Source organism: Arvicanthis niloticus, chromosome 13 (genome assembly GCF_011762505.2).
Source record: "Arvicanthis niloticus isolate mArvNil1 chromosome 13, mArvNil1.pat.X, whole genome shotgun sequence".
Lineage (NCBI taxonomy): Eukaryota > Metazoa > Chordata > Mammalia > Rodentia > Muridae > Arvicanthis > Arvicanthis niloticus.
Window position 1 is genome coordinate 26566075 of NC_047670.1, and position 11871 is coordinate 26577945.

General features: G+C 32.6%; 1 protein-coding gene across 1 annotated transcript in view; it reads right to left on the bottom strand.

The window, feature by feature from the left end:
- Csmd3 (CUB and Sushi multiple domains 3) overlaps positions 1-7107 on the bottom strand; it is a 942208-nt gene extending 935101 nt beyond the window's left edge. Inside the window, 2 exon segments of the mRNA XM_076912208.1 lie at positions 6402-6624; positions 7104-7107. Of these exon segments, the coding sequence (XP_076768323.1) occupies positions 6402-6624; positions 7104-7107 (227 nt within the window).
- Between the last annotated feature and the right edge of the window lie 4764 nt (positions 7108-11871).

Genomic DNA, 11871 nt, shown 5'->3' on the forward strand with positions numbered 1-11871 from the left:
AACAAAAATATTCAATCTATTCTGCACCTCATAGAACTTTCTCCAAAACTGACCATATGCTTGGACACAAAGAAAGTCACAATAGATTTTAAAAAAACTTGAAATGACTTTTTGTATCCTAACAGCTACCATGAATTAAAGTTGGATATCAACAACAAAAGGAACAAAAGAAAGTTTACAAGCTCATTGAAACTGAACAACTCTTATTAAATAAAAACTGTATCAAGATAAATAAAAAAATAAATGAAAAACTTCTAGAATTCAATGTAAGTGAAGTAGTGCTAAGAAAAAAGTACATAGCATCACTTGTATGCCTTAAAAATAATGAAAGATCTCATAGGAATGGAACAGCACTTCTGAAATCTCTAGAAAAAATATAAGCAACCATACCAACAGGCAGTAGACAATAATAAATACTCAATCTGAATGTTGACATCAATAAAATAGAAACAAAGAGAACAATACGAAGGAAACATGACACAAAGAGTTGGTTCCAACAAGATGGGCAAACCCTTATTCAACAGAACTAAAAAGGAGAAAAAAAATCCAAATTAAGAAAATCAGAAATGAACAGGGAGATATAACAACATATATTGAATCAATCTGTAGAATCTAAGGACATGTATTAAAAACCTGTACTTCACCAAATTGGAAAATCTAAAAGAAATGTTTTTTTTTTGACAGGTACCACTTACCAAAGTAAAATCAAGAAAAGATAAACAAGATAAGTAGACTTATAGCCCCTAAGAAAAGCAATCACTAAAAGTCTCAACTAAAAAAAAATGCCATGGCATGATTATTTTAGGTCAGAATTCTCTAACAATTTCAAACAAGAGTTTGTGGGGAGCCAATGAAAGGCGACTATCATTTTTGCATCCATCTTGAGCCATATACCCTGAAAAGAGACTTGATCACATCAGTATACAACAGCTGAGCACACTCTGATAACATCTTGCTTTAGATACCCAGTATCTTCCCTTGGGTGTGTGAGAATTAAATGTGTGATTTAGAGCCGAGACTTAAGGCCTTGACTTAGAGATCAGATTTAGAGACAAGGCCTAAGAGCATGACTTAAAGGCGTGACTTAGAGGCGTGGTTTAGAAGTGAGACATATAAAAGGCGAGAGGCAGACAGAAGATTTCAGTACAACTTACAGTACACTTAGAGTACAACTTGGAACTAGGAATTAGGTTAGAGAGAACAACTTACAGTACAATTAGGAGTAGGAATTAGGCATTGAGGAAGAAGACACTTGGACTAGAGAACTCAGAAGAATAATTATTAAGTATTAGGCACTTGGAGGCACTAGGGACTAGGAACTAGGGACTAGGGACTCAAGACCTGGGACTTGGACTAGAAAGAGAGACTGAAGAATAAACTGGATTGAATCACACTCTGTCTGGTCTCCATTCTTCATGTCCATCCTCACTCTCTCTCTTCTGAACCCTGACCTGCAGATGGGAGCAGCCTGGGGCAGTGTGTGCTCTAACACTTAGCCCCTAAAGCTTTTGGCAGTGCAGTTCCAACACTGATAGAGCAGTCCCCAACATTTTGGGCCCCAAACTTGGGGCAGCTCGGGCCGCAACAAGAGTTAACACAAATGCTGCTTAAATTATTCCACAATATAAAAACAAAAAAAAATTGTTTTCATTCATTTTATGAGGCTACAGTCCCCATCATATTCAAACTGTGGGGAAACAATATACAAAAAATAAAGTACTACCAACCAATTTTCTTTATAAACATAAATATAAAAACACTCAGTAAATTCTTGCAAATCAAATTCAAGAACACATCAAAAACATCATCCACTATAATCTGCTAGGCATCATCTCAGAGATGCAAGGATGATTCAATATATGAAAATCGGTCAATGTAATCCACCACTTACACAACTGAAAGAAAAAAAAAAAGAGAGTGAAACAACAACAAAACCACATGATCATCTCACTAGATATCAAAAGAGCCTTTGAGAGAATTTAAGACCCCTTCATTATAAAAGTCTTGGAAAGATTAAGGACACAAAGGATATACTTAAACATAATAAAGGTAGTTTACAGCAAACCTATAGCCTCAAATTAAATGGAGATAAACACAAATCACTTTCACTAAAATCACAAAGAAGGCAAACTTTCTAAGCTCTTCATTTATTCAATATAGTATTTGGAGTTTTATCTAGAGCAGTAAGATTTCTGAAGTAGATCAAAGGGATACAAATTGGAAAGGAAGAATTCAAAATATTATTATTTACAAATGTTATGTTAGTATACCTAAGTGAATTCTACCAGGGAATACCTACAGCTGATAAACACTTTCAGCAGAGTAGCTGTATGCATGAAAAATTCAAAAAGAAAAATCAGTAATCCTCCTATATACAAATGACAAATGACCTGAGGAAGAAACCAAGGAAATAACATTTTTTTCACAATAGCCTCAAATAATATAAAATATCTTGGCGTAACTCTAACCAAGCAAGTGAAAGACTTATATAATAAAAACTTCAAGTCTTTGAAGAAAGAAATTTAAGATAACAGTAAATAGAAAGATCTCCCGTGCTCATGAATTAGGAACATGGTAAAAATGGCCATCCTAATAAAAGCAATAGTCAATTCACTGTAATTCAATACTCAATGTAATCCTCATCAATATTTCAACACAAATCTTTCGAGATATTGAAAGACAATTTCTAACTTTATATGAAAAATTCATGAACAATAAGAGAACTGCTGCAGGACTTAGCATTCTGGATTTCAATTTGCACTACAGAGGTATAGTAATAAAAACTCCATGGGATTCGCATAAAAACAGACATTTTGGTTCATATAACTGTATTGAAGCCCAGACATAAACTCACACACATATGAACACCTGATTTTGCTAAAGTCAGACATATACACAGGAAAACATAAACAGCATCTTCAACAAGTGGTCCTGCTCAAACTGGGTGCCTATATGTAAAAGAATGCAAATAGATAAATCTCTATCAACCTGTACAAAACTCAATTCCAAGGATCAAAGACCTGAAAAGAAAACCTGATACACTTAACCTGGTATAAGACAAAGTCTAGAATTAACATTCAACAGATTTACATAGGAGACTAGTCTCTGAATAGAACAATAGTGCAGTCACTAATATCAATAATCAATAATGGAGCCTTCACAGACTCAAAGTCTTCTTTACGGCAAAGGCCATGCCCAATAAGGCAAAGCAACATCCTACATAATAGAAATATAATTTTAAAATGTAGAACCAATCTAAAAAGAAATTCTCAACAGAGGAATCTCAAATAGCTGAGAAACAATTAAAGCAATGTTCACCTTTCTTAACTTTCAGAAAAATATAACTCATAATTACTTTGAGATTGCATCATATATCTGTCAGAATTGGGAATATCAGTAACAGAACTGAGAAGTCATGCTGGCAAGCATGTGGAGCAAAGGGAATACTCCTCCATTGTTCACGGGTGTGCAAATTTGTATTGCCACTTGCATTACTATAGAGTTCAATATGGTCATTCCTCAGAAAGTTTTGAATCTATCTAACACAAGACCTATCTGTAACCCTGTTGGGCATAATCCCAAAATGATGCTCCATTTTACCAAAAGGACACCTGCTCACCATGTTCATATAGCTTCATTCATACTAACTAGAAACTTGAATCCACATGGATGTACCTCAACATAAAATTGATAAAAAAAATATAGTACATCTACCTAATAGATTATTACTCAGCTGTTAATAAAATATCATCATGAAATGTGCAAACAAATGTATGAAAGAAGGAAAAAGCAACTCAATCCCAGAATTTATAAATATGGTATGTATTCTTTTATAAGAGAATATTAGCCATTAATTTAATGATATCGAAGCTGCAATCTGTAGACCAAGAGAGTTTGGAAAAAGAGGAGTATCTAGGGGGATGCAGGGATCTCCCTGGGAGGGAAAAGTAAAATAGATTTATGGCAAAGTAGGGACAGATGGGTACACGAGTGGGGGAATCAAGTCCATCGGGGAGGGGGGGGAGATGAGGTGGAGGGAGAAACTATTGGTAAAAATAGCTGGAATTGGGTAGGAACTTTTTTGAAAACTAGTGCAGTGGAAACTTTCTAGAATCTATTAAGCTGATCCTAAAAAGGACTTTTGGTAATGGGGGATAGAGAGTCTCAACTGGCAGGTGACAGTTTCAATGGTGGAACTAGGTTGTATTCAACTAAGTTGTTGGCCAAGGGGCTCCAAGGAAAATCTCCAAATGACAAAGATTGTTGTTAAGACAACTGTAAACTGAAAATTGGCCATTGCTAAGGACAATAGTCACACAACTCAATAAACATAAGCTGGTGCCAATATGCATCACTCTACATTTTAGTCTCTTTGGTATGGGACAGTACTTTGCAGTATACCAAAAGATAAACATGGACACCAACCCAGCCACAAAACCTTTGACCTATAATCTGTCCTACCTAAAAAAAAATATGCTAGGGAAAGTTCGCACAGAACTTGTGGGAATAACCAACCGATGTGTGATTAGACCTAAGACTCATTCCGTGAGAAGGAATCCATACCTGATACTTCTTAAACAACAAAGAACCAGATACCAGATAACCAGAGACCTAGTGTAAAACTAAACACTACTGGTCATGATTATATATCTATATCTATATCTATATCTATATCTATATCTATATCTATATCTATATCTATATCTATATCTATATACATTAAACTGTGATCCTAATGAGCATCCTAATAAGTGATGCCTAATGATACTCTGCTACGTTCTGACATAGTTAACTGCCTTAAGCAGTCATTGGGACAACTTCCTCAGGTGGGAATAGATAAGAATAGATGCAGAGACCCACAGCCAGATATTGTGTGGAAAGGGAATCTGAATGGGAGATCTCTATCAAATTTATCTCTTCAGAGATAAGGGAATAATGAAGAAGAGAAGGCAGAAGGATGGTAAGAACCAAAGGAAATGGATGATATCAGGAATCAAGACACTGAATCAACTAAGAAAGGTGCATATGAATATAAGCTCACAAAGACTGAAGCAGAAAACACAGAGCCTTCAAAGGTCTGAACCAAATCCTCTGCATATGTACGATAGCTATTAGCTTATCATTTTATGGGATTGCTAACTGTGAAAAGTGGGTCTCTTACTCTTGTGTCTGCATTTGGGAGTCTTTTCCTCTGGTTGAGTTGCTGTGTTCACCTTTGATGCAATAATTTTTTGCTTCATCTTCTTATATTTTATTTTGTCATGTTAGGTTGTTATCTCTGAGAATGTAGTCTTTCCTAATGAGATACAGAAATTGACTGTATGCAGAAGGAAGGGGACTTGGAGGGGTACTGGGAGAAGTATAGGGAGGAGAAACTGTATTTAGGTTACACTATAAGAAACAATCCATTTTCAATTAAAGAAAAAACAAAAATGATTAATGGTAATATGTGAAAGAATGATGAAAGTTTAGAAAGTTAGTGCTGATAAACAGGAACATAGTATCTACAATTAGGAACAGTGACAGAGGTACCAGATAATTTTTATCCCATTGAAGCATGAAAGCATTCTTCAGTGTACAATACTATTTGTTTAGAATATTATAAGTTACAAACTAAAAAATCTTGACTATCCATAAACTATATATAAACACAGTTAGAATTTTGGGAGTATATATGTGTTTTCTGATTTTGCCTTCAGTCCAAGTTATAATATTTTTAAATTATGACCTTTTCTAAACTAAAAAAGTCTATTGTAAATAGAGGCTACCTAATTTAAATAACAATCAAAACACCAATTTTATCTGGCCTCTGTACAAGATGTCTATGCATATAGTACATGTACATGCATTCAGGTAAAATATAAATATAAATTATATTAAAAATTATATATATATGAATGTATGTATAATTCCTATTGTAAAATCAGAAATGTGAGATTTAACATTGTGAAAAATGTGTTCTTCAGTTATTTAAATATTTTCAGAAATCAATGTATTTCCCCATTACATAAATACTGACTTTAAAGTATATTTAAAATATAGTATATTCAATTGGACACACATCTCTGAAAGACACCTTTTACAGTATAATTTTATTTTGCCCCAAGTTATAACCACAATAAAAGAAGCCTTGAGTTAATTAACTACAAAAAAACTTCATAAGCATTTTAAAGCATCATATTCAACCTTTATCTACCTGTGGAAAAGTTGTAATTACTTTTATTAGTAAGTCAGACCTATTGAGGAAGATTGATAAATAAATTGTGTGATTTCACATGAATAGTACTTACTTGTTTGATGTAAATTTATCATAACAAATCATATAATTATCTTTTTCTGTGAACCAAATAGTCTTACCACAATATATTCTACCTCTAATGTGCCACTGAAAATTCACTTACCTTGTCCTAAAGTTCGTAGGATGAGGATGTCCATCATATAAAGATAAGTAGTCATATTCCTCTTCTAGTGCAAATGACTGAAAAACAATTTGTATTCTATTTCGTTCTTCTGCTATTATTACCCATGTACAGTTTGCACCATTTGGATATCCATATGGAAAACCAGGGCTTTCTATGGTGCCATTAAGTCCTTTTAAAGTTCCACCACATGTATAAATAAATCCTGCAAAAAAAAAAAAAGACAAATTGTCATTGTTATAGAAACATTTAAAAAAAAAAACACTAGACATTGTGGTTTTAAGTTTTTAAATTTTTTAATTTTTTAAATGTTTGGTTTTCTTTAAGACTAATAGTGATAATAAGTTTTAAATCATGTTTTATGAACTAGATAAATTTTATAAACATATGTGTAACATATATATGTACATACAATATATAGAATGAAAAACAACAGAATTATAATTTATCAGACTTAATAATTATAAAACAGAGGGTAAAAATGACCCTCTATGTTTGACTCATTATCCATTGTGATCTAACAAATAAAACCTCCAAACATGTCATTTTTTTCATGTGCATTTTAATCTAATTCTGGGGAGAAGTAAACAGTGTTGAAAATTGATTGTAAAATGTGCTATAGGTCTAAAAATATTAAATCCATCTTTTCTGGCATAACAAGCTTTAAAACATACTCAGACATACCCATGCAGTATTTTAGAGGGATATGTTCACTTCATTAGAAGAGAAGGATTTGTGAAATACAGTCTATGTAATTCTTTTAATTTTCAAAATAGTGATTATATATACATTATATTGTATAATATATATACACTATATAATAGTGAGATATATATATATATATATATATATATATATATATATATATATATATATATATATATGCAAACAAACTTGGCCATTTTGTATCAATGATTTTAATTTTTGTAATACTTCTGTGACAGGTCCATGAGGGCATGCCTCTCAGAGGCAATTTGACAGCTTACTATATTTTTGTCTAATTAGTTTGTTTGAATATACAGACCAAGATGCAACGACATGTACAGAGTGTAGAAGCACAATTAGAGCCTAGGGCAGACAGGGACCATGTTCCAATGTTTATATCTCATTCTGTGCCTTAAATCACAGCAGCAGCTGTGCTTGCTTGGTGAATCAGTTCCCATGCAACAGCCATTTGCTCTAAATTAGCTGACTGTAATGGGTCTGCTCCTAAGAACTGTCTCATGGTTGGGTAGATATATACAATACTCTCCTTGATCTTTACTTAGCCGGCAAGTCTACCTCTACAGGTTTGTGTGTGTCCATGTGCTAATCCTAAAAAATAAATGAAATTCTTGCTACATTCTTGGTTTTTTTTTTTTTTAAAGCGTACTAAGAGTTCAGATCAGGTAGAAGCTTAAAAATCAATAATTGCCTATATTCATATATTTTTCGTGAATTCATCAAAAGTCAAATAGGGTATTTTATGATTTTCAAAAGCATATAAATAAATAAATAAATATTAAAAGGTCTCGCTCAAATTGCTTCCTGCAGAGCAATTACTTTGAAGCCTTAGGTTAATTAGCTATCACCCATTTCTATTAGTTTTCTGCCTGAACAGTTTCCAATTTGAACTTCATAACAAAATGCAAGCATGAATCCCTTTAGCTAGAATCTGATCTATGGGCTCTTTTTCTATGTTCTCAAGTCACATAACCCTGATGATGTTGGACAAAGGACACACGTCTTAAAATAACACTCTCACTATTTTGTCTGATTCATACCCTGCAAATCTTATTTTATTTAGATAAATGGAGAATTGTACCTATGTTTAATTCCCTCCTTTTTCTAAATTCTTCATTTCTTATTTTTAAGTGGATTAATCATGAAATTATATGAAAAAAAACCGAAGTATTTTTTTAAGGTTTAAAAATTTTGAATAAAAATAATTTAAAATCAGAAAATAGAATTTTAAATGTTAAAAATAAATATTACCACTCAGTGACCTTGAAGTTTATCCTGTTACTATTTTTTGTTTTGTATAATTTTTTTAAGAATGTGAACACCTTTGGATTTTACTGCACATTTGATATTTTACAAAATACATTTTAAAATTAGTATTTTTTTAGGTTAGTTAATTCATGTTTTTCTTAAGGGTATTCCTGTCTAATCAGTTTTCTCTTGATAAAATCCTTGTCTCTTGTTTATTTCTTTTTAAAATCATTTTATTTGTTTACATTTCAAATGATAACTGCCTTTCCAGTTACCCCTCCAAAAAGCCCCTCAATCCTATCCCCCCTCCTCTTTGCTTCTATGAGGATGCTCCTCCATCCATTAAGCCACTCCTGTTTTACTGCTCTAGCATCCACCTACTCTGGGGCATCAAGCCTCCATAGAACCAAGGGACTCTCCTTCTACTGATGTCAGATAATTCTGTCCTCTGCTTTACATGTATCTGGAGCCATGGGTAGTCTGATTAGTGAATATTGTTCTTCCTATGAGGTTTCAATCCCCTTCTGCTCCTTCAGTCCTTGCCCTAGTTTTTCCACCAGGGTCCCCAGTCTCAGTCTAATGATTGGCTGTGAGTATCTGCATCTGCATTGGTCAGGCTCTGGTAGAACCTCTCAGGGAACAGCAATACCAGGCTTCTGTCAGCAAGCACTTCTTTGTATCAGCATTAGTGTGGGGTTTGGTGTCTGTAGATGGGATGGATACTTAGGTGGGGCAGTCTCTGAATGGCCTTTTCTTCAGTCTCTGTTCCAATTTTTGTCCGTGTCTTTCCTTTGGTCAGAAACATTTCTGAGTTAAAAATTTTGAATATGCATGGCTTGCTCCATCCTTCAAGTATGGGCTCTGCCTATCTACTGGAGGTGGTCTCTACAGGTTGTATCTCCCTTTTGTTGGGTATTTCAGATACCATCATCACTGTTGGGTCCTGTGAACCTCTAGCTTCCCTGGAGACTGGGACTTTCTAGTGGCTACCCTCAGTTTTTGTTTCTCATCTTACTTAGGACTACATACATCTCTTCTACTCAATAGAACAAGTCACAAAATTTGAAAATCAAGCTCTTTGGAGTTTTGCTCATATTTTAATCCCTAATAATTATAGGAGATATGAGGTGACAGGAAAATCTAGGCACTTAATACTATTACACTATATTGCAACAGTATGTTTAAGGCATAATCCTGCCCACGTCTGAAATATTCCTATAATTACATGGAGTTTCCTAACTGAATGTGTCATAATCTCTAATTTGTATCTTACTCTCAGATGGTCAGAAAATCAATAGGGAGCATAGGATAAGGAGTCTGTTGATCAGAAGCACTCAGTCTGTTGATCAGTGAGCACTCAAGAAATCACAGAAGCCCATGGAAACTATAGTAGCAATAATTTCTACTACTAGCATATGTTCTTCATATCAAAAAGGGCACAGAGAGTACATATTTAGTTGTTTGGGATTTGTAGTCAAATTTAAAACCAAGTGAAAATGTCAATTTAGAATAAGAAAGCTTTCGCTTGCCTTTCTAAATCACTGCTATGTACTTTCTGAATCAATGTAATAGAATGAATAATATATTCATTTATTCACTTTATGAACAAAAGTTGTATAAACACCCTTCTATCTCTTTGACCCACTTATCTAGACATATTGATAAAGTTTCACTCATCATATTTTTTTTGTATTAAATACTCCCACCTTTTCTTAGAAAAACAACACAATATGTTGACTCAGTGATGTATTTCTAAAATTACATTCTGGTTACCATACAGTTTCTTCTATATCAAGAACTTGTTGTAAATTTCAAACAAGAAAAAAAATGAAAAACTTCTAGCAAAATCATCCATTCTTTGTGATTCTTCAAGTAATATTTTTTCATATTCACAAAATTCTTAAAACCTTACACATACACACACACACACAGAGAGAGAGAGAGAGAGAGAGAGAGAGAGAGAGAGAGAGAGCTCTGTCTCTTTTTATGTTTTTTTTTTTTTTTTTTAGGTTTTTGAGACATGATCTCACCATGTAGCTACAAATAATGATCTTAATTTCACTGTGTATATTATGTTGGTCTTAATTTCAAAACTTCTATCACACTCATTGATATTATAGTTGTACAAGTATGTCTGGTGTATGTGTCATTATTATCTGAAGACTATATTAGTATAAATCGTATTCATGGAACAGCTGAATTGCTAATTCATAAAAGTTACCAAGTGTAATTATATATACACTCTTCTCCACATTGACTTCTGAGTTTGATTTTAGACATTTATTTTCAGAGGAAATATGCCTGAAGAGTTCAGATAGTTAATTTTGCCAGGTTTATAACACATTCCAAATTTATAGACATGACATTTCAAGGATTTTACCTTCAAACCTTTTGATATTTGAGTCAGTTTATCTTAATATATTATAGAAAAAGATCTAGAAGCAACTGATTAAAATATGCTCTTAGTCACATAAATGTAAATAAACCTTAAAGGACAAAACTTTGCTCAGGATACACTTACGTTTTAAAGCTTTAGAAAGGATGAAATGAATTACATCAATTATATTTATAATTTTCTAATTATTCTCAGATTTCACATTGCTCCAAAAGGTTATCTAAAATACTAAATTATATATTAACTTATAAAAAGAAAGTAAAGGAGCCAACAAGATGGGTTAGAATATCAGGGCACTTGCTTCCAAATCTAATGGCATGAATTTGACTCTACACTGTACATGGAAGAAAGAGGGAAGGCTCTTCTACAAAACAATTTTTAACCCTAACCCTGGAATGATGTTCTGATTAATTTGTGCACTACAATATGTGGATACATACATACATACATACATACATACATACATACATACATCAAATGAGTAACTAGGATGTTAACTCACTAATAATAATTATTATTAGATATATTAATTAGTTAAAATATTAAATAGATAAACAATTAAATTATTTTATGTTTAAAGTTATAATGAAGTTATTCAAGTATAATTTGAAAATGGAACATTTTTACAATTTCATTTCATTATTAAATCAGACATATTACTGTGAGAATTTTATTGATAGTTTATTGTTTATTATAAATAAACTCAGAAGAAAAACATAGTAATAGACCTTTCTGAATGAAATGTATTATACTTGAGATCAATTTGAAATACAGGGAAATAATCCTGTTTCTCACCCATAAAATTGTCAATATATCCAATTTTTCATAATTGTGACACATAACAAAACCTATGAAAACTATGAGTAATTTTAAAATAATAATAAAAAAAACAACTTCTAACAGCATATGCAACTCAAACTACTTCCATTTTTGGCTTTGTACTTGACTTTCAAACTTAGCATCCTTGAAAACATATGAATAATATTATACTTAAAAGAAGGATAAAAAAGTTATCTGTACAACAAATTTTTCTTCCACACAGAATATTCTCAATAATGTACCTGTGTTACAATTGCCTGAAAATCT